The sequence below is a fragment of the Gavia stellata genome, chromosome 6 (assembly GCF_030936135.1).
Source record: "Gavia stellata isolate bGavSte3 chromosome 6, bGavSte3.hap2, whole genome shotgun sequence".
NCBI lineage: Eukaryota > Metazoa > Chordata > Aves > Gaviiformes > Gaviidae > Gavia > Gavia stellata.
The window spans coordinates 9,094,593-9,117,904 of record NC_082599.1 but is presented as its reverse complement, the minus strand read 5'-3'; the positions used below and the strand labels follow the sequence as shown (position 1 = coordinate 9,117,904).

The following is a 23,312-nucleotide window of genomic DNA, read 5'->3' as shown; positions in this document are numbered from 1 at the left end:
TCCTCATCAGACTTGTGCTCCAGACCCCTCACCAGCTTTGTTGCCCTTCTCTGGACACGCTCCAGCACCTCAGTGTCCTTTTTGGAGTGAGGGGACCAAAACAGAACACAGTATTCGAGGTGCGGCCTCACCAGTGCTGAGTATAGGGGCACGATCACCTCCCTGCTCCTGCTGGCCACACTGTTTCTGATACAGGCCAGGATGCCGTTGGCCTTCTTGGCCACCTGGGCACACTGCTGGCTCATCTTCAGCCGGCTGTCAATCAACACCCCCAGGTCCTTTTCTGCAGGGCAGCTTTCCAGCCACTCGTCCCCAAGCCTGTAGCGTTGCCTGGGGTTGTTATGACCCAAGTGCAGGACCCGGCACTTGGCCTTGTTGAACCTCATAGAGTTGGCCTCGGCCCATCGATCCAGACTGTCCAGATCCCTCTGCAGAGCCTTCCGACCCTCGAGCACATCAACACTCCCGCCCAACTTGGTGTCATCTGCAAACTTGCTGAGGAAGCACTCAATCCCCTCAAATGCTGGCTTCCAAACTCTCAGACCCCTATCTAGGATGGAAGCACAATTGCTTTCATGTGGGTACAAAGCAGGAATTTTTAAATTTTATTTTCATTATATTTAGAATGACTAACACTTGAATGAGAAAATTGCAATTTTACAAATGCAGCTAAAGAGTAATGAAGACCACATTCACTGGGGAACAGCTGACCTTCCCTTAGAGCTGTTTGCTTTCATTCCTTATGAATGTACACTACAACACAGCCTCCTGTCTGAACCTACTAGAATTTTTTTTTTTAAATAGAACAACAGGACTGTTTGTTTTATTTTCCCTTACCTTTGGATAATGATACGTTTTAACAGTAGGGTAAAGGCTGCCAGTGTATACCGGGATCTCCATGGTGGGGACTCTGGAGGCATTAATTGTTGCATATGCTAACCTGGTGCCATCAGGAGACCACCAATGAGCAATATGAGTCTTCAAGATCTCCTCTAATTAAAAAAAAAAAGGAGAGAACAGAAAAAAAGGCTATTAGACGTAAATTACTAGTTTGCAATAAATGAAACAGCGTAGATATGAAAATCCCAGTCTAATCACAGCACAGGGAGGATGCCACAGGAATGTCAATTAAAAATACTCATTAAATTATGCCATATACACAAATGAACACAATTGATAACAATTACTCTGAATATATAGGTTATTAAGCGTAATTATCTTGCTCAAGAAACATCAAATTATTCATATTAGTACACATATTCATGACAGCATAAAAGGCCCTGCTGCTCCTGCTATGTGTCCTGTACATGCATACGCAAACATATATATGTGTGCACGTGTTGGCAGAGCTTGGGTTCCTACCTACCCGATGGTAACATAACCGAGGCTCCCTCGGGGCTAACGGAGAACTCCGATGACTGAAATTTAGTTCTCCTCCATAAAAGTTCACAAAGCCATACTAGACACATATCAACGGACTCAAACAGCATTTATGCTTAGATACAAGTGCTTCAGCTACCATTTAAATCTTCCTAAGCTCTGCGGCCAGTTGGGAATAAACAAAAATAGCAATTTTCTGTAAGATATGCAACGCTGGAACTTTGAAACACTTTACAAGATACCAGGCTTTAGAGTCTGTGGCCTGGATACCATCTTGACTTCTATCCCTCTTTCATTTTTTAAATCACTTTTGCAAAGCAATTTTCCAGAAGTAGCAAGGGTCAGAGACTGATCCTATCTGCCACTGAATTCAGGGATTACGTATTTTTTTGTGATTTGAATAATGCAGTTGTTATTGAAAAGGCACTCAGAAAGATGCCAATACAAACATGTCAGAGGTCAAGTATGTAAGGAGAAAACAAGATTGCCATCATAAGAAATGATTTTGATGGCTGGCAGAACCTAATTCTCATTAAACACAAATTCAAAGAACTTTTAATTTCTAATACTTTTTCTTATCATCTTCACTGCAAAGATGACTTCAGCTTATAGATATCCAGAAAAGCTATAAAATTCACTCTTTGTCCAAAGTGTCTCCAGTTACTGACATTTGGAAGACACTAACTTGGCTTTTTAAACCTCCCATTTTGAAAAGGCAATAATGTAATCCATTTTCATTAAGACGCTTAATATTGTATGAGTCATTCCTATTTAAACCATAGCAGAAGGGCTTGCATATGCTGTACAGATTGATGGGCAGGAAGACAGGTCCCATTACTTTAATGTGAGAATAAGAATTAAAGACGCTGCAGAGTGTTCCTAAGCCTTCACCACTGAAGTCCTGCTACACAAGTCCAAGCAGCTCCAACGTTTGCTCTTATTGCTGGTCATTGCAAAAACAAATGAGGATTTTCAGAGTTCAAACCCACCATGTTTGTATACCACCCTATGATGACCACTCAATCCAACCAGAATGTTTCTCTGGTCCGAAGAGTAGAAACTCACCAAAGACTGTTTTATTTCTTCTAAAATATATTGGATGAGTGATCTTTGGAGAACAGACAGACAATTATATTCATCATAGAGCAAATGAACACCTTTGTTACTCCAGACTTGCATATGGCTTGAGATAAAACTCAAGGTAACATTAGAAAAGGTGCAATGGAAAATCACCCTTGATAGTTATACCTTCTACAGATAATTAATACTTCATAGCAACATCTAAGTGAGATTTTGGAAAGAAGTCTAGGAAGTTGCAAATATTACATGGGAAAGCACATCTCTGGCAAATTTGCTTTGCTGCATTGTCCCACCTGTTGCATGCACATTTAAAAGATACTGCTTTTGACTTTTATATTGGTTGCTCATTAAAGAGATAATTAGGAGTATAAAGGAAAAGGAGTGAAAATGGTTGGCAGATGAATCCTTGACATTTTAACATTAATTAGGAATGACTTTATTCAGCAAACATTTTCTCCAAGATCTCAGACTTAACAAAGCAGTTCTGCTGAAGGTCACATGCCAAGAAAGGTATTGTGTAGATTTTGTGGTCCTCTGTTAATGAGATTTAATTGTGTGAACCTTTGCCTTGAAACAAAGCCAGGACCTTGCCATTATTAGAGAGATCAGTCAGTTTTAGCAAACCAGAGAACATTCTTAGGAAATATAAAATGCATTAATACCAGAAAGTTTCAGCTGGAAGTAAAACGCAACTTACAGACAAATTGTTCTTGGGGACACTTTATTTTTGCACTTGAATTTACCACATGCTCAGAAAATCAGTTGCATTCAATACTCCTGGGTCCTTCTAAAGTCAGTTCAGAACTCACTTCATATATGTAAGAAACCAGGTTGTCCTTAAACACCAAAGCCCCCCTCCATATATACCTCATGACCTCCTAGCTAAGAGTGTAAAGTGATAATTGATCAAAACTTTTGCTCTCTTCTGTGCTGGTTTTGGTTGGGATAGAGTTAATTTTCTTCACAGTAGCTAGTATGGGGCTGTGTTTTGGATTGGTGCTGGAAACAGTGTTGATAATTCAGGGACGTTTTAGTTATTGTTGAGCAGTGCTTACACAGAGTCAAGGCCTTTTCTGCTTCTCATACTGCATTTTCTCACTTTTACTCTTCCGATTCGCTCCATCACCCCACTGGGGCGGGGCGGGAGTGAGCGAGCGGCTGGGTGGTGCTTAGCTGCCAGCTGGGGTTACACCACGACTCTTCCCCAAGGCTTGCAGTCGCTGCCTGCTACACGATGCAGGGATGCTGTGAGCGAGCTGCCGAGATTCCTCACAGTAAGTTGCTGGTGGCTCTGTGCTTCTTCTTTCTTCACAGCTTTGCTTGCCAGCCATCACACTGGGGCATGCAAACCCTAAAAATGGTGAGAATGAAGGGTGCAGTTGCCTTAACTGAACAAGGACTGTGATACTTGGTGGCTGGATTCAAGCACAGTGTCTGAGGCAATTCAATGCTTATTCCATGTTAGCACATTCAATACTGAACCATTCTGAAAACATCTGGATGACCTTGCTTATAAGTAGTGACTCTTCAGTGGGGACATGTATTAGCCAGCTGGTAACCCAGCAAAATGCTTATGCTCAAGGATTGTTCCAGTACATGCATTTTAATCCCTCTTCTAGCTGAGTAAGACTCAATTGAATGGCCATTTCAAAGCTGTGTGAAACAAAGAGTCTTCTAAGTTAACAGACCCTCAAGCAGGAGCATTTGGAGTCCTAGGTTGGAGTATAGTCAGTGACAACTGGGTATATATCCATTTTTGAGACTTCAGTATCACTGGATGAGAAAAGAAACTGGAGGCAATAACAGAGGTGTGACGAGACGAATCTTCACTGAGCTGAATTAAAGGTTGTTGCATTCAGCATGTTATGTAGGTAGTAGTCTTTGGTATCAAGACCTGAATAGCATCCAGAGTGACTCAGGCTGCCCTCAGCAGGAATGCCATCTCTTCAGAAGAATGTGTTTTCTGGTAGATGCTTTCCTGCTCACCGTCAGGAAGTAGAAAGGAGAAGTCCCTTGCTGTGGTTCTCAGCTGCCAAGTAACAAAACGTGATGATTCCGGGTTTAGATGTAGCATTTGACCATGATACAAGAAGGGCAATCTCTGGATGGACTGCACAGTGGATCAGAAATTGGATGGACTTTTCTACTAGATGTGTTATGCAAAACTAGCGCAGGATGTGTATAAAAGGAAAGGAAGTGTCTGCTTGTTTCAAACTTTGAGTTTATGCCAGCAGTACTTGCAAGAACAATGAAGTGAAGACTTTAGGTAACAAACTTCTCACGGAATCATAGGAAATAGGACTGGAAGGGATTTCAAAAAAGTCCTCTATGGACAATATCCACCCTAATCCTGTAAGAATCTTTACAAGTGGATTTTGCTATTCCTTTTGATACTTGTACAGCACTTTTAGCAGAGGTTTGGCCATAGAAATCAAACACTTCTAATTTTCATGTCCACCTCTGTCTAAACACTTAACAGTCCCACTGAATTGTGTCTAGACCTCTACCTTTCCTTAGAGAGTCAATGGAGGGAAAAGCATCAGGGCTTTATCTTCTGCAACCTGAGTGGCAAACAGCAGGTTCTGGATAAAACCTGTCGTATGAAGCACATTTGGAAATCCACACAGATGGTTTTAATGTTGGAAACCACAATCTGCCATTGTGGTATTTCTACAGACATTTCCATGATAACCTCACTTCCCAGGCTTGTGCAGAGTTCTAGACCAGCAGAGCTCCTCTTTGTTAATAAGTGTATGTAAATGCCATGGACATGGGGTTTCTTCATGCATTTCTAAAAATCTAACTAGTTCTGCAGCCTTTGTCCATCCTGAGTCATATTTGTGAATCACACCTTTCTGCTGAAGGTGGCAAAGTTCTGGCTTGCTGTTAGGGAAAGGATGAAGCCTTCACCAATGACTGACTGGGAAATCCATTAGGGAATGACTTCACCAATGACTGACTGGGAAATCCATTTCTTTCAATTCTTGAAGTCGCCACCAATAACTTGTAACTTGCAAGTGTGAGTGAACAGAAACAGAGACTTGCACAAGAAGACAAGGATGCCTGGACAGACCAGTCCTCCAACAGATAACATTGCAACCCCTTTCTATCACTTCCAAAAAACCCCGAATTAATATGATGTCAGGAGGAAATACTAAGAAAAAGGAATAAAGAAATAATTTTCAAGTGAAAAAATATATTTGTTTTTCTGTCAGCACAGTCAACAGAGGCATATAGCTGTATTAGCTGCATAATTTACTCACTGACGCTATACATATTACAAGCAGCAATGCCCCAATTCCCACGTGCAATGAAAACAGCTGGAGACACCACCCTAATCAGCCACTTTCCTTTGGCTGCCCAAATGCTTCTGCTCTGTGCAAGGCAGGATCCCGTCACTCCACAGGCATCCTCCAGATGTGCCCGTGCCCACCTGTCCATGTTGCCACCCCTCGTTGGGAGTGCAGTGGTAATTGTATCCACTCAGCCCCACTGGTGGTGGCACATAAAGCCCTTCTACAGGAGTGAGCAAGTCAGTAAAAGACCGGTCCTAAGAGCTTTTCAGTCTTTAACCACTAACATCTTCTAATAAGAATGCCCAGGAAAAATATTACAATGAATGCAAAGAAACTAACCTTTTCTCTTCCAAGAAAAAATGACTCACTCATAGATCTGTACTGCAGATAGATAAAGAAGAGATTTTCTGGAGATCTGAATGGTGTGTCCACCCTTGGCGAAGCCCCTCGTGTTATACAGATGAGCTGCACTTAACAACTGCAGTGTCATTTACATCAAAAAAGTGACTTCCATTTATAACAGCTGAGGAGGTGTCCTTGGAGACTGAGCAGAAAGGTTTTTTTAACTGCATCTAGAAAAGTAGAGGCTTTCTGCATCTCAAGAGGTCAAAATAAGGCTGTAATGGGTAGAGGCACTTAGGAGGTTTTACCTATTAAAGAAATCAATTTCTTTTATGCTATTAAAATTCTCTTCTTGTTCCAGACATTGCATTTTTTTCTTCAGTAGGAAATCAAAACAATATTATTAATGTTGTGCCCACAGAAGACAAAGACAGAAAATAAAATTCTCCTCTGAGTAGATATAGATACGTGCACACACACACACACAAACATATCTAGTTTTCTATCAATAGACCCATTAATTTCAGAATATTTTAATTTTTACACAAAGAATTATGCAAGATTTTGTCTGACAGAGGGAACTTCCTCTTCCATGCTATTTATTGTTGATGTGGTAAAGTGCAGCAATTCCAGGAAGCGTAATCAATGGTTTTGTTTGTGTGATGTATTGTAGATGATGCTCAGATCATTAAGTATTTGCTGTGCTGAAGACGTTTTGCTGTTTTATTAAAACTGTTAATAAAAAGGAATTTTAAACAAAATGAAATTAAAGCCTAACATAAAGGCCATGGCTTACATTAGGAAAGAAAGCTCAAAAGAATTTGTCAGTAGGAAGCATCAAAAGAACATAAGAGGAAGAGAGATCAGAGAACAGAAGGGGGGTCTAGGAAAAGAGAAAACAAAGACTTCTGAGATAGTGAAACCCCAAGGGTTCTCATAGAAACATCAAATAAATACAAATGCTTATTTGACAGCTGCCATCTGTTTTAAAATCAATTACTAGATCATCTCAAACCACCAACCGCACGTCCAAATCGATTGCTATTGTATAGTTTGAAAGCAAGTATTTTTACACAGTTCGGGAAAACACATTGTTCACACCGGCCTTCACTGACATGTGTTTCAGGGATGGCTTTAGAAGTTTACCCTGCCATCCTTCATACATGCGCAAGCAAATTTTTCTCTCAGTTGCTGTAGTGTAGATCTATGCTGACTTCCATTAAGTCATTGTAATAGGTATAAAATGGGTATAAAAGCAGTTATGTGTATGCAAATAGTGTAAAACTGTTTTATATTACTATATCCAATCTACATTTTCCTGTGTTGACATTATTTTATGCTGATGTCAGCAATAGCCCTGCAGCACTATTGATTTCAGGGCAATTAATCCTCTTTCACAGTTCTCTAATTGAGTCTGGTCAAAAAAAAAAGTCATTTTGCAGGGCCAGTAAACAATTCAACAATCTTTTGTATAGCAAAAAAATAAAATATCTTTTGGCTGAGCCCAAACTCCAGGCTTAGCCCGATCCCACAGTCCCTGTATGTAGAGAACCACCATTCTCAAGGTGTTCGTGCCATCGTCCAAAAGATCCTGAAGAAAACCTGAGCTGCAACATTCACCCCAGTGACCCTTTATTCCTATTCAAAACACACAGTCTCCTCTGCCACTGACAGGCAACAAGCTTAGGAAGAATAAAATATTACATGCTTTCATGGCATTTTTTAGGACATATTTTAAAGAGCACGTTTTAAACCTCAAATCCTTGATCCAAAAAGCTCACCACCTGATGGCAGCAGCATTATGCAACCGTGGAGCCGAACAGCCACAGGCGAGGAGCTCCCATGTGTTCAGCAGCCGCAAGAAGGTGCCAGACCCTCATCTCGGGGAAAGGAGCCCAGCTGGGAGTTTTACACCTCCTCAGCACAGGGAAGGTGTGTGCTGCAAGTGTCATTAATTTGCGTGTAGTCATACAGTTTAATTGCTTGAACACGTGCTGTTTTCTGCTCGCGCAGCCTTGAAACCCCTTCCTCCCGCAGAATATTGTGGTGAGATAGCGGGTGAAGGTTTGTCCGGTGCTTTCTGCCTCCCTGTGCCCAGATGCTGGGAGCCTGGAGAGACGCTCATTTCAACGGGGTGGTTCACGCTGGGCGCTGAGGACAACCCCATGGGACTCTTCATGCGTTCTGTGTGGTCAACAAGGTCACATCTTACCTCCACATCTCTCAAGAGTTGCTGCATGGCCTGAGCCAAGCCCAAACTCAGCAAACAGTCACATCCCACCAAATCTGAAGGCAAATGGGCTGTGGTCCACCTTTGCATCTGCGAGCTGAGGGTGGGTCTGTGTAACAACACAACAAGCTGCTGTGCTCCAGTAGAAGACACGTCACCTTTGGATGCCCTCTGATACCTGGCAAGGACCCCTGAGGGAATGGCACAGGGACGAAGAGCAAACAGCATCCAGAAGAGCCGGAGTGTGCACGTCAGAGGCAACTCTGCCAGCCAGCCTGCCCAAATCCTGACCACTCTAACCTGGGCTCCTGATCCATAGCCCCAACTACCAGCAATACCCACCATTGTTTCTCTGAGGACAATCTAGGACACCTCTCCCCAAGGAGCAGGACTGAGATCATGTTAGGATGGCATCAAGCTGCTGACAGACAGAAGAGACTTTCTGGGGCTACTTGTGTTGCCCACATCAAAACTGCTGGTTTAATGCTTGTGGTTTTTTTTTTCCCCGGTCCATTGATTTTTCTAATTTGTTGTGTTTCCAACACTAAAGGATCCTGTAGCTGTTATATGAGTCAGGGCTTTGGGGTGTTGTTTACAAGGTTATTGACAAGTAGCTGCCAGACCTTCCTTGCTGCTTGATAGCTTGGGGGCTTCAAAATGCTGGTGGTGTTGACTACCGACCTGATCCTGTCCGCAGGTACATGTCTGCAGCTCCTACCAGAATACACACAGGAGGCCAGGCTCAGGCTGTAATAACTAAGAAATGATGAATGTTTAAAATCTCCCTCATTCATACAAATGGATTTGTTGTAAGAAAAAACCCTAACGAAACAGATGCACACAAGTCATCTGAGCAGTACAGGCGGATTCTCACAAATGAGAAGAATTCAGCTAGTCGGAAATGGCCAGAGGCGCCGGGGGCTCCTCCAGGTCACCTTCATATCCTGACACACTGAGCACACTCAGCTGTACAAATCCCACTTGAGGTGCAAAAAAAGCCATGGAGAGGGGCTGTCCCTTGGATCTTATATGGATCCTGCGTCTCCACCAGCAGCAACGAGCAGCTCCCCTGGAGGTCTGGCACTCCCTCCACAGCAACCACGGCAGGCAGGCAGGCAAGCAACGATACCATATGCCATATACATTGCCATACTCTCCTGAGAGCACACCAGTATTTCGAAGCCTGTTTTGCAGTAAGTGCTGCCAAACATACAGGAAGATATATATATGATAGCCTTCTACGATGGCATGACTGGATGGATAGATGAGGGGAGGGCAGTGGATGTTGTCTACCTGGACTTCAGCAAGGCTTTCAACACTGTCTCCTACATCATCCTCATAGTCAAGCTTAGGAAGTGAGGGTTAGATGAACGGACAGTGGGGTGGATTGAAAACTGGCTGATAGATAGAGCTCAGAGGGCTGCGATTAGTGGCACAGAGTCTAGTTGGAGGTGTCTAACAAGTGGTGTTCCCCAGGGGTCAGTCCTGGGTCCAGTCCTCTTCAATATATTCATCAATGACCTGGATGAAGGGATAGAGTGTGCCCTCAGCAAGTTTGCTGATGACACAAACCTGGGAGGAGTGGCGGACACACCGGGAGGCTGCGCTGCCATTCAGCGTGACCTGGACAGGCTGGAGAGTTGGGCAGAGAGGAACCTGATGAAATTCAACAAAGGAAAGTGTAGGGTACTGCACCTGGGGAGGAATAACCCCAGGCATCAGTACAGGTTAGGGGCTGCCCTGCTGGAGAGCAGCTCTGTGGAAAGGGACCTGGGAGTCCTGGTGGGCAACAGGATGACCACGAGCCAGCAATGTGCCCTTGGGGCCAAGAAGGCCAATGGCATCCTGGGGGGCATCAAGAAGAGTGTGGCTGGCAGGTCGAGGGAGGTTATCCTCCCCCTCTACTCTGCCCTGCTGAGGCCGCATCTGGAGTGCTGTGTCCAGTTCTGGGCTCCCCGGTTCAAGAAGGCCAGGGAGCTGCTGGAGAGGGTACAGCAAAGGGCTACGAAGATGATTAGGGGACTGGAACATCTTTCTTATGAGGAAAGGCTGAGGGACTTGGGTCTTTTTAGTCTGGAGAAGAGAAGACTGAGGGGCGATCTTATTAATTCTTCTAAAACCTTAAGGGTTGGGTGCCAGGAGAATGGGGCCAGTCTTTTTTCAGTGGTGCCCAGTGACAGGACAAGAGGGAATGGGCACCAACTTGGTCATAGGAAGTTCCATCTAAACATGAGGAGGAAGTTTTTTACTTTTAGGGTGGTAGAGCACTGGAACAAGCTGCCCAGAGAGGTTGTGGAGTCTCCTTCTCTGGAGATATTCCAAACGTGCCTGGACACATTCCTGTGCAACCTGCTCTAGGTGAACCTGCTGTGGCTGGGGGGTTGGACTAGATGATCTCCAGAGGTCCCTCCAAACCCTCTCATTCTGTGATTCTGTGATAAACAGCTGTTTGGACAAACACAGAAGAACAATGCTGAGTTGCCTCCACATCCTCCTTCCGCTCTTTTCAGAAATTTCCTTTCCCTGTGCTTCCGGCTTTTTCGCCCCTGTGCACCATCCTTAGCAAGCCTCAGCTGTTTGCTTTCAAAATCATTAACGATTAATGCTCACAATAGCTCCTAACAATTAGCAGGTTTCCTCCTTTCGTGGCGTGAGTCAGTCGCAGCCACAGTAAAAGCCTCTTGGACCATCCTAGCTAGACTGCCACACAGACATTTCATCAACACTGGCAGGTTTGTGATCTGTCAGGATGCCCAGATGTAATAATGAAAATGGGAACTGAATTCTGAAAGTAGAAATATTACTTAGAGATCATATCATCAGATATTCCTGTTTCTAACTCTCACTCCAAAGAGCAAATGCATATAGAAAACCTGTCCGCAGTGGCACACTACTGTTATGTCCCTAATGAATAATAAGAATGCATTTTTCCATCACCTGGAATAAACAGAAACCCACAGCCTGTTGTCAGCTCTCCATGGAAGCCTGTTAGCTAGAGGCACTAAATCTGTAGAAACTTTTCCTGGCAAAAGTCTTCTGAGTAATTTGCACTGCAGCTCATTGCTGTGGGTACATGTTCATTGCAAGGATGTATTGTACCTTTTCAACTGCTAAGGACCTAGACAGAATTCATGTTGCCCAGTTGACTGGATGCAGTAGGGCTCCTTATAGTCAAATCCTTATCCTTTATTTTTTCTTTCTTTTTTCTCTCCCCTGCCACTTAACAGGTTGCTATGGCTGGAAATACAATTTGCTTATCTGTGCAATGCAGTGAGACAAATCAAGGGTTTCATTATATGCTGAATATTACTCTATTCAAACCTGCTCAAGTAGCTTCCACTTCACCTTTCCCTTAAATTAAAAGTTACAGGTTCTTCCCAACTAATCTGTGGGTTTTATGATAGGAGGAAGATGGACAGCCAACCTTGACACAGGAGATCCATTTCAATAGCTACAGACGCATCAAGAAAGTTACCGATCACAAAACCCTCTGAATTTGACTATCAAAAATTCATTAGACGATTGCAATGGTTCAAGAACACAAGTGCCCAAAAGCAATCTCTTTTAATGTTTCATAAAGAAATAGGAGAGATAAGATGACTGAACAGCCTGACATTGCTATTAAAAAACTTGATTCTTCAACCCCATGGACTTCTATCAGCACTTGCACAAGCTGTCTTTCATGTCAATTACTTGCATGATTTATTCACCCTGAGCAGCACCTGCTAGTCAGCTAGCATGAGTGCTAATAAACGTCAGTTAATATTGCAAAATACGGCCCTGCTTTATAAAATGGGAACTGTAGCGCATTGCCTGAATTTAGTTTAGCTCCAAATTTCTTACCCAGTTTAAACTGCTACAGTCATTGAACAGCCATTAAAAACCCACTTAGAGTTTATATTGCCCTACTATGGCAATATTCCCAGAGGCTTCAACCTGAATGGTGATTCAGGATCTGGCGAACTGAGAGATTTAGCTCAATAATGACTCAGAGGATGAATCTGATTTTACAGTACTGAATAATCAGAGGAACGACTGAGATCAATAGAGTTACCCAGGAATAATAAAAAAGAGAGCAGGATAAAAACAGAATCCGAATTAGCTTATAGCAATATTTCAGAAAAGTATTCTTATTTAATAACAGAAACGTTTATTATTAATAAAGGTAATGGCATATAATAAGGTTACACACTGTTGGATCAGTGTGGTTTGACTGTTTATAAGCGTGGTGGCACTTGCATGTTGAACAGAAATTCTCTTCTTCCTAGGTGCAAGTCTTGCAGGACCTCCACTGTGGACTCAGGTAAGCACACAGAAAAGACAAACATACCTGTATGATAATGTCCACCCATCAAAATCTCTTTTATCTCTACTACTAGGAAATACTTTTTTTTCAATATTTTTGAGCTGTGGACTACCATGTAGTAATTCTAAATCTACTGGCAGAAGCTTGCGTAGTCACCTTCCTTGGGCCACTTGGAATTACCCCACCTCTCCCCAGGGAGCTGCAGACCTCAGGCTAAACCCCCTTAATGCCTAGAAGATAGCTACAAATGCTTTGGGTACGGGTGATGTCTCCAGCTGCACTGCAACAAGAGGGAAAGCCGCATGGTACCCTGCACCTAGGGCAAGGGCACCGACTCTGTGCAACTCCAATTGACATCCACGGCCCAGAAACTCCCATGAATGAGTGAGACAGCAAATAAACCCCAACGTTTTGTGTATGCAGAATGCCCAATAGGGGAATGCTGGCAAAGCATAAACCAGTTTGCAGTGAAGAACATTTCTGCAACAACCCCTTAAAAGCCCTTTAGGTTAAGGCAATAAGCACATGACCAGACACAGACAGGCACGTCAGGGAAACACCTTCTCTTCTAGGCAGGTGGAAGGGGGCGGAAAGAAAGATGCTGTGAGTCTTTCCCTCCACATTTGCAGAGCATGAAGGGTATGAAGGCCTTCAAGGGCCCTGAAAGGGCACTGGCAGGGGGAGCGAGGTGGCGTCGCCCAGGTCTTGCTCACGAGAGGGAAGATGCTGGGGTTTGTCAGGCACGGAGCACTCAGCGCCTTGCCCAGCAAAGGTCTGGTCCGTGACACGTTTCTCATCACAGGCACTACCCCCACATGTGTCTATATTCACTAACATTTTTATTTTTGAATTTATGACCATTTTAATTTCCTTGGAGAGTCCAAAGTTTGTGTCTCTCACGACTGCTGGTTTTACTTTACAGCAACAACAATTAGAGTCTTCTAATGAGAGTTTTAATTGGATAGTGAATTAAAAAGCAGATGAGGTTAAATATTCATACTGGCAATGGAATTCCAGTGATTTAGATTTTTTTTTTAATTTCGTTGTATTGATTTGAGTTTTCTATTCCCTGTTGTATCTTGTTTCTCATAGTTGTACACTGATTCCATTATTTTCAACTTTTTAATTTCAGCTGACAAAAACCCCATCCATAAACCAGCACATAAAAATTTCTGAAAAAAACCACCAAAATGCATAGAAAAGTACATATAAACACACACACAGAGCCATGCAGTAATAGCAAAGAAGAAATTGTCTGCATAATTGGATCTAAAACTGGTAGGAAAAAACTTATTAAAAATGAATATCATAGAAAGACAATTAAGAATTTTAAGGAAAAAACCCTGATTAATTAACTGCAAATTATAAGTATTACTTTGAATTGCATTGCACAGAACAGTATCAAATTACTAATTATCCTTGCCTGCTTTGTTCAAAAATCATGAATGTGCATTTTAATTTACACTGGAGTAAGCTAAATATACTGAGAACCAGCACGTAGAATTTTGCAGAAATGGCTGGGGATGAGGGGAAACTCCCCCATTACCATATAAATGACACGCACTAGATCCAGCTTGTATTATTCCTTAGGATGGAGCAGGCAAATACCGGAAATTATAATAAAGCTTATAACTACCAGATAATAAATGTAACCCATACTCCACCATCCCCATTTACCGAAGATAATTTTGTCTGCTGTTTTTTGCTGATTAAGGGTGGCTTTGGAAAAGCCTTTCCTCTCTTTATCTGTTGCATTTATTGACAGGATGGACATGGCTCCATTTTTATCTACCTAACAGCTCACAATATTTAACGTAGACTAATCTTCATTTCCAAGGCCTTCGTAGCCTGCTCTACCCTTAAACCCTTCCTATTTAGTATTGAGGACAATTCCCCCACAAAAAAATACTCATTATAGCAGCTCCTGGTATATTTTTACCGTGACATCCACGACGTTAGCAGCACTGCTGCATTGAGATCACGGCTGACCAATATCCCATTATTCCCTGCAGCAGTCTGGGGACTGGGGCTGGTTTTGTGGGGCACAGCCAGGCGATAGGACATACCCAGCTGGCAAGTACATTCCCACCACCAGACTATGAAACGTATGTTTTGAAATGTCTCAAGATGTTCAGATGGCAAACATCATCAAATTGCAAAGAAAATGCCATTGTCCTTGCTGAGTAGGACCAGAACTGCTGAGTTGTACTCCTTGCCCTTCTATCATTTATCACTAAACCCAGTCATTTTCTACATCGTGATATTCCTGGAGTATTCCTGGAGTATTCAGATGTCGGTTATACTCAGAGATGCCAATTTTAATAGATATTGTCCTTTCTTTCTAAGGCTTCCTTGGATGACTTTCATCTTTTCACAGGCTGGCTGAACATCCCTTCCCACCGATGACACACGGCTGTGGCAGTCCCCGAGGTGGGTACTCTGCCCTGCTCCTCCAGGGACAAAGACCTGCGTGTGGGAATGTCCATGAGAGAGAGAGGCTGTGATTTGCTCTTCAGGCTTCTTCAGAGTGATATTGCTCTCATTCCCTCCAACCCCTGAGATGTGTGCTCCAGTCTGCGGCTATAAACCCCAGTTTCGTTGCTGGCACATTAGGTGCAAGGTTTCATCTTCATCAGGCTTAACAGGATTCCACCAGCATGTGAAAATACTCAAAGCGTGGTTACATCATGATTGCACAGATTTTTATTATTTTACAGTGTGGAGAGCACTTCTTTAAGGAGTGCTAACAGGATGTCTGGTTTCTGTTTTGCAGATCTACATTCATGAACTGAAAAAGGGACCATGATATACTGCTATAAACACAACCACCTGGTTGACTAATTGCCTGTAAATTATCTCTCCATGCCTTGTGTACTCAGAGGACTGGCTTAGTGCAGTTTTACGTTCAAATACATAGCTGTCATAAATAATGTATCTAGTGATACACACTAACTAAGGATCCAGTTCCTGTTTTTCAACGTAATATAAAGAAATGTGACAATGCTATGCTTGTCCTCTAAGGACTTACGTGTTCGAAGGAGCCAAATCCACTCCTTTCATACCTGTGAATGCACTATGTGATTCATTATTTTCCAATTGAAACCAAAAATAGACATTTACTCAGGAAAACTGTGCAGCCAAGAAACTATTTTATGCTTTCTTTCCTTTTTCAAGTGGTTGGCAAAGTGCACACTATTTCCACTAATCTAAACTACAAGCTTAAAATGAAGTAAAGTCACACAGGAGAAGTGACTCTTGATCTTCAGACACATTTTAGCTGCTGTATTGAAGGCAAAGGGCTAGTTTCTCCTCTAAACCATATCTCAGCTGTGCTTTCAAATGCATACTTTCTCCTAGAGGAGAAGAACAGGTCAAGCATAGGACAGCGCTGGTCAGGGACAGTCTCTGGATGTCCCAGGAATGTTATTTTGCTGGAACCAAAGCCAAATGCTTTGTGATCTGCTGTTTACTACCAAGCGCTCGGTGGACTTGCATTTGTAATTTCTACACAGTCCAAGCAAATAATTCATGCAGGAGAACATCAGTTCTGGGAGGGGAACAGAAAGGTTGGCTGTTTTAATCCTAATATGCTTAGTCAGGGACAGTGCTTGGGCTTTGAGCAACATGACTACATCCATCATGTTGCTGCTTTCCTCCTCCCAGGGAAAGGAGCTGTGCCAGGACTGGATTCTGCAGTGGCCCTTTTGAAGACTCAATGGGATGGAGGAAAACATACCTCTTGGCTTCTCCACTCTTCCTGCAACTTCTTTTCAGGCTGAGGTGACATTCAGCAGTGCTGTGCTGTGTGATCTGCTCCTTAAAGACAATCTCGGGTCTTGTTAATGAGTAGATCATGTACTACAACACTTCCAAATGGCAGCTTACACTAGAAGAAAATTGTTGTTATGTCTGTATTTCTGTCTTACTACTCCCACCTCTCATCTGGCACTGTATGCTCTCTGCTAACAGAGCCAGAACAACCCCATTAAAGCTATCATTTCTTCTTCTTGGGGTTATTATTCTGTCTTGCATCATTTTAAATCTAACAAAAGCACCAAAACATTTCTGATGCATGCCAGGCTTTCCTGGTTCACTATTTGCTAGGTCAGCATCCAGTTCAAATTCTTCTCACTAGCAAGGTCAAAATCAGATGCCCAAAATTCATAGGTATGCTCTTAAACAAGAGGTGACCCATACACAGACTTGTGGTGTACTTACTCAAACAACATAATGTTTTAACTGAGTTCAGTATTCCCAAGAAAGGGTTTTTTAAAAGAACCTCGAGTTCATGAGTGGGCAGAACTTAACTTGTTCGTCTCAATGTGTTGTCACTCGAGCAGAAGGAGGCCAACTTCTCCCACCCCTGCTCTGGGTTTGGTGTTTAGCAGTGGTGCCCATGAGCCAGAGCAGTAGTTTCACTGACAGACCTGGCTAAAATGGGGCAATTCACAAGGAAATTCCCAAATCTACTCCCTGCTCCATAGTGCTGGACAATAACCACATCAAATCCCTGAACCTTCTCCTGACCCTCCCATCTCACCAGTTTTTCTTATCCTCAATAGCTGATGAGACTTCCACAGTTGTATCAGATGCCAAATATTAGAGAAAAGAGATGAGAAGCAGGAAAGGATCCTAAAATACCTACATTTAGCTGGAAAATGATTTCTCTGGGGTATCATCGCACATGATACAATCTGGGCAAGAAGTGCTAAATCACAGGGATTTTAGACCCTTATCAAGAGCCTCCACACATGTGGAGGGCATCACACTGGATGTTGGGGGGAAAAGGGTAGAGAGAAGGGAGAGAAAAAAAGAAGAGAATTTTAAAGTACCGTAATTAATCCTTTCCCTCCTCATGTACTGCAACTTTGTGCCGTGCCTCCAAGGGGCAGCGCAGCCTCAGTTATCGCACTTGAAATCGTTAAGCTACTGGGGACACAGCTCTTACCTCCTATCATATTCTCATGATTCCTAGCCTGCTGGTGACACTCCAGAGTAATACCTAACAGTCTCTGGGTTAGTATGGGTCAGTTCAATAATCAAGTGAAGTTTAATTTTTAAAATGAGATATTGAATCTTTTAAGTCATCTCTGTGCCTATAGTCTGAGACAGAGACTGGAAAATCAAAACAAATGCAATAGATACAATGATCTCCAGATAATTCCCATCAAGTAAGATTTATTTCGATGTCTGTTTTCAGACTGTTGTCTTCAATTTTAAAAGCAAAATAGCATGAATACATGTTTTGCCTTTAGGAGTTGTTTCTCTTCGGTTCTATTTCTTACCAGTTTCTAAAAACTTTAATCCAGCTATCTTGAAAGCCTCCTTTAAAGAATTGCTTTTGATCTAGTCTTCTGCAGTAGCAACCGATACTGATTTTTTTTTTTTTGCTGCTATTGTTGTTAAATCAAATACAAGACAATGACTCAACTTTGAGGAAAAGCAAAACTAATGTAGGAGGCGAATGCTTGTGAGTCATATGTGTAAAAAGGGAAGGACTGAAGCAATTTGCTCTTTTTTTCTGGGATTTGTAAGTCAGGTAAGAGTCCATCAGCCCCTCCATGATACAGAACAGAAGTATTAGCCTGGCAGAGCTGGGGCAGCTTTAACAGCAGATGTTTGCTTTCTGCTCGTAGGGTGCCCCATGGGTTGGGAAGGGTCCTGCTCCTGATGAAACCACTTGGGACCGGCCCAGCCTCCCTGCACAGTGACTCACATATAGACACATCTCTCCAGTCGTGCATGCCTCATGCCCTGTGACCAAACCTGAAGGGGACCTGCCAGGGGTCTGTGCTGGAGGCGATCCAGGAATGTGCTGAGAACAGCCAGACCTGGGTTTTCGTGTGAAGTTCTGCATTTTATTTGGTGTCTAGGGGCCAAGGTGAGACTCTCACCTCAGTTTTGTGTCCTAATTGCTCTCATCTCATCTAAAACCAGGTCAATAATTGCGCCTCAGTTTGCCTGTTTCTAAAAAGATGGTAATAATTCCTGTTCCACCAGGACATTATGTGAAGTTTTATTAATTGATGGTTGCAAAAGACACTAGATCAAGACAGAATAATCGCCTCAGTGAAGGTCATAATTAGACATGTACCAAGAGATACAGCTGAGCGTCATCTGTGATGCTCATTTAATCTCATTCTTGTGTTTTAACTACAAGTGTGTGGGTGCTAAGGAGGAGGGCTGTCCTTACAAAGGAGACTGCTGTATTTAGCATGAAGTTTAAGCACTTTGTTACACTGACACCCGAACGACCCCGTTCTAGTGATGTTATTAGAGATTAGAGACATTAGAGATGAGAGAAGGGTTCACGCTACAGTGAAGTACAAGAAATGGACCTTGCAGTGGAGCAGGGTAGACCTCTCCAAAGAGAGGCCATCAGCAATCCCTGGTCTGGGAGGGTTGTGCTGGAGAGGCTCGCCCTGCTCTCCTTGGCTGCGGGTCAGCTCAGGGGCCAGTGTTAACCTGATCAAAAAGGGGATTGTGAAAAACTCGTCCGACTCAGGCTGTGGAATCATGCTCTTGAATCCTAATAATTTCTACAGCAATCAGTTGTCATGTCGTGAAGAATTACGATCTAAAGTCGGGGGAGAAAGAACAAGCTTTCTTTTGGGATTCACAAAAGTGAATCCCAAATCCTCCTGTAGGAAGAACTGGAAGACTTCCCGTTGGAAAAACAATTATGTTTCTATATGGTGTGCTCTAAAAAGTTCTTTGTGAAATGTTAAGGCCCTTATTTCTAAATGCGATAGAACTGGGAAGTGTCCCAGGATTATTAGAAGAATTTGAAAGAAATTGAAATTCATGCAGAAACTTTGGAGACAATGTCAAGAAGACATGCAACAGAATGATGGATTTTTGTACTCATAAAAGCTTATAAATGACCTCATTTTAAAAAGAGAACTTTTTTTATTCTTTTCTGCACTCTTCTCACTTTTCCACTGAATATTTTATGTAACAGAGTTTTGAATTAAAATTCAAGTTAAAAAAAAACCCCACAAACACACCACCAAAAAACCGACCGTACACACTAATCAAAAGCAAAATGGGATTTCATCTCGCATTGCTTCTTTCTAATCAGGATGCTATTTGCATAGTATATTTTTCCAGCAAATCATGCAGATTTCTGACTGTTTGCAGTACTCCTACTCTGTGTGAATCTTGACAGGGAAGCTAGCTGCTCCTAGCTCTCCATAGTCTTACCACATGGTGGCAATATAACTTCCACCCTCCTGCTAAGGAGGTGAGTTGCCTCTGATTTCCTCCTTCATTACCTCTTACTCACTCTAATGATTATATTTGTAGGTGGCAATTACAGTCCTCTGAGTTTCTGCTTTCCATTTCCTCTATAAATTTAATAGAGTATTGTTGGGTTTATTTTTCAAATAAACTCTGCAACATTTCCAGGGACATTAAACCCTGTCATATAAGAGTTTTTCTTTCAGCTAATGCAATATTGCATGGTTCTCTGATCTCTAATGAAGTTTTGAGGACCACTCTGGAATTACTCCTTTTTGCCAACATGCATTCATATCCCTTCTGTATTAACTCTTTCCCTCCAAGATATCACCTTTTCCCTTTAGTCTATGTTGCTTTTGTTTCCTCATCAAACTTTTTTTTAAAAAAAAAAGTCTCAAATGATTTAAAAAGAGCTTTAAAATAATACATGAAACACAAAAAAGAAAAATTACGAATATGTACATAGAAAGGAAACAGTAAAAGATTCAGCCTGGAAAGGAATTACAGATGCATAAGAAAATGTGATCTTTGAGAGATCAGGCCTTTTTAAACCACACTAAGGAGTAAACTTGTAGTCTTCATTTTAAATGACTGTGCTACTGAGAAAGTGAAAAACCCCCGTCAGTTAATACATCATTTTAGAATCAGTATGTAGAGATAGTCTAGATCTAAAGTACGATGTAAACCTTTTTCCTGCATTTTTGAAAAGGTGTTGATACTTCTCAGACTGGAATATAACTAGTAAAGGTCTCAGTAGAAAGGTATTATTTTCTGGTCCCCAGGCACCACAGTTTCAAGGCTTAATTGGTTGTATGCAAGAATACAGTACGATATAAGTCAGTGGAAACGCTCAAAAAAGAAACAAAAACTTGAAGCAAAACTCGGAGACGTTAAAGCAACATGTACGTTTGTTAGAGGCATCAACTTCTGCTTAATTGTATAATTTTGCTCTGGATCTAATATATAAATCAGGGTATTGTACATATTAAATGAGATTGTAACTGTGAATTTTACATTTGCTTTTCTGGCATATTTGTGTGAATTATGGGCAATATTTTTCTGCTAATAGCCTGGAATTCAAATACTCTGCCTGACAGACTGCAGTGGTTGCCCTTCGCTGTATAATGACTACCAGGTGAGACAAAGAGTGAATGTTTTCTTCGTGTAGCTTACGTCCATATGGCCACTACAATTGCAAATCCATCTAGAAGACCTAGCTATATCACAGGAAATCTTGTGGATAAAAACACAGAGCACTTGATAGCTTGCTTTGGTACTATATGATGCTTCCACTCTCATTAAAATCCCAAAAATCCTTTAAAAGTGAAAATAGATTCCATCAAAATCCACAACTAAGGAATTTGTTAATAAAGAATTTGTTTAAGAATTTTAAATAATTATAAATTAATGACTGTATTTAGCTCTTAGCAGCATTTTGTGTTGCCGTGCTGTTTGATGTGACTCAAAACAGTAGACTAAAATTTTCCAGTGCAGAGTGACATGCAAGAACTTTCATGGTCTTAAAACTTCTTTTGGCTGGGGATTAGGGCACAACAAATTTTCAGTCATTATCCAGAAAAAAAAAAGGAAAAAAAAAAGGTAATCTAATAATAATTTTCTGGTATGCAAACAATAGCTGTCAAGCACAAGCTGGCTTAAAGTGTGATTGTTCAGCACCAAGTTGACACAGGTGAACAGAGAAATGACTGTGATCCCTTTAGAAGAAAAGAACTGTGAAGAACAGCATCAAATCCAGCTCTACATGGCCCGGCTGTGCCATGGAAGTATTTCTCAAAGTATGAAACCCAGTTAGCAATGAAAAGAGTAGAAAGCAGGCAAAGAGGCTGGGGCAAACATAAGCGGCTGGTGCTGTTCTTGCTGGAGGCTGCAGAGTTGAGCAGACGTAGAAACACTGGTTTATTCCTCAGTCTGGTGCGGTACCTATAGTCTGGCTCTGCCTTGGTGGGCAATGAAACCTGGCCCGTGATGTATCACCCAACATCCAGACCCTGAGAAATCACCGTGGATGTGGGCGAGGGCTGCAGGGAGGCAGAAGCAAGGTGCAGGTGGGAGCAGTGCCTGCCGTTGTTTGCCATGGTCTTGAAGGAAAACATCTCCACCAGTTACCGTGTTGCTCAGTCCCTGCAGTCCTCAGCCTGCATCCCAGGATACCAGGACTTGATTGAAGGTTTCTGTCATCCGCCTGGATTCAGTTCCTGCTCTCCCGTGCTGGCTGCTTTGCACCACTGCAGACCAGGAGCAGCTGTAACCTCTGCAACCCGCTCTGCTGCAGACACGTGGTGTTTGCAGGCACCTGGTATCCCCAGCCTGGCACGCAACAGCCAACGCGGACCTGGCCACTTGTACTTTACCACTTACCCAGCTGAAAGTTTTAAGCTCACTTTTAAAATACTCTATTTTCCTCCACTTTTCTAATTACTGTTAACTCTGTGGCATAGTTTCCCCTGTAGACTCGTGCCCATTGAAGACTGGAAAACAGCTGGTGCAGAAGCTACACCATACGGTGGTTACTTATAGCAACATAAACTAATTGAGTGTTGAGGGTGATATAATCCCTGGATACTTTATCTTTTAGAAACTGCCGGTATGTCTATCTGATTGCTTTAAAGATCTGCCCTAGTTCTTCAGTTCTCCTGATCCAGAGCAAAATCCAGGTACAGTCACCTCCATGTCCTGGTTGGTATCAACACTGCAGTCACCACTGGGCTTCTTTTCCCCAATTTGAAAAATACCTTGTGGTGTAACAAACACCCGTATCCCTCATGTACTAAAGGTCTCCAGACTGTCCAGTGGCGAGCTGGCACTCGAAAGACTGGTGCAAAAAAAGTCTTCTTTTCCCAGTACCAGGACCTGAGCACGTTGGTTATCACTCCTCATGCAACGTCAAGCACATGCAGCACAGATAGGAAAAACGAAGGTTGCTTCTCACATACAAAGATTTAACCTCCTGCCTGTTCTGCTGGAGGAAACAGTGGACTTCAGCTCTGCAGGGGCACCCCTCGCCCCCAGCCAGCCCTCCGCAGTAACTCACCCTTTGCCTTTCCCAGGTCATTACCTCCTCTGCTTTTCCAGTCAAAGACCCGCTCCGACTTCTGACTGTTTCCAAGTGATATTAGGATTTGAAGTTGTAGTTTTTTAACTGTGCTTCAATTTGGGTTTTTCTTCCTTTTTTTTTTTTTCATTAGGAGAGCTGACATACACAAATTATGAGCTGACTTCTCTCATTATTTCCAACATTCTTTTGATTTTCCTACACAACAATGGATAGGCCAACTCTCTAGTGAGAATCACATATCTCAGCAGAATTTTCATCCCTTTCATGTAGCTTTCACTCGTTCTAATTTGGACAGAGTACATTCATTTTTGCTTTTTTTATTTCTTACGGCAGATACTCTTTATTCAGGCCAAGGAGCAGCGA

The 23,312-nt window shown here is 42.4% G+C and overlaps 1 protein-coding gene across 2 annotated transcripts in view; it reads right to left on the bottom strand.

The window, feature by feature from the left end:
- Positions 1–23,312, bottom strand: part of DPP6 (dipeptidyl peptidase like 6) — a 422,729-nt gene that overhangs the window by 57,642 nt on the left and 341,775 nt on the right. For both annotated transcript variants that reach the window (XM_059819117.1, XM_059819118.1), the window contains exon 9: positions 838–992. In XM_059819117.1, the coding sequence (XP_059675100.1) occupies positions 838–992 (155 nt within the window). The remainder of the gene's footprint in view (positions 1–837; positions 993–23,312) is intronic.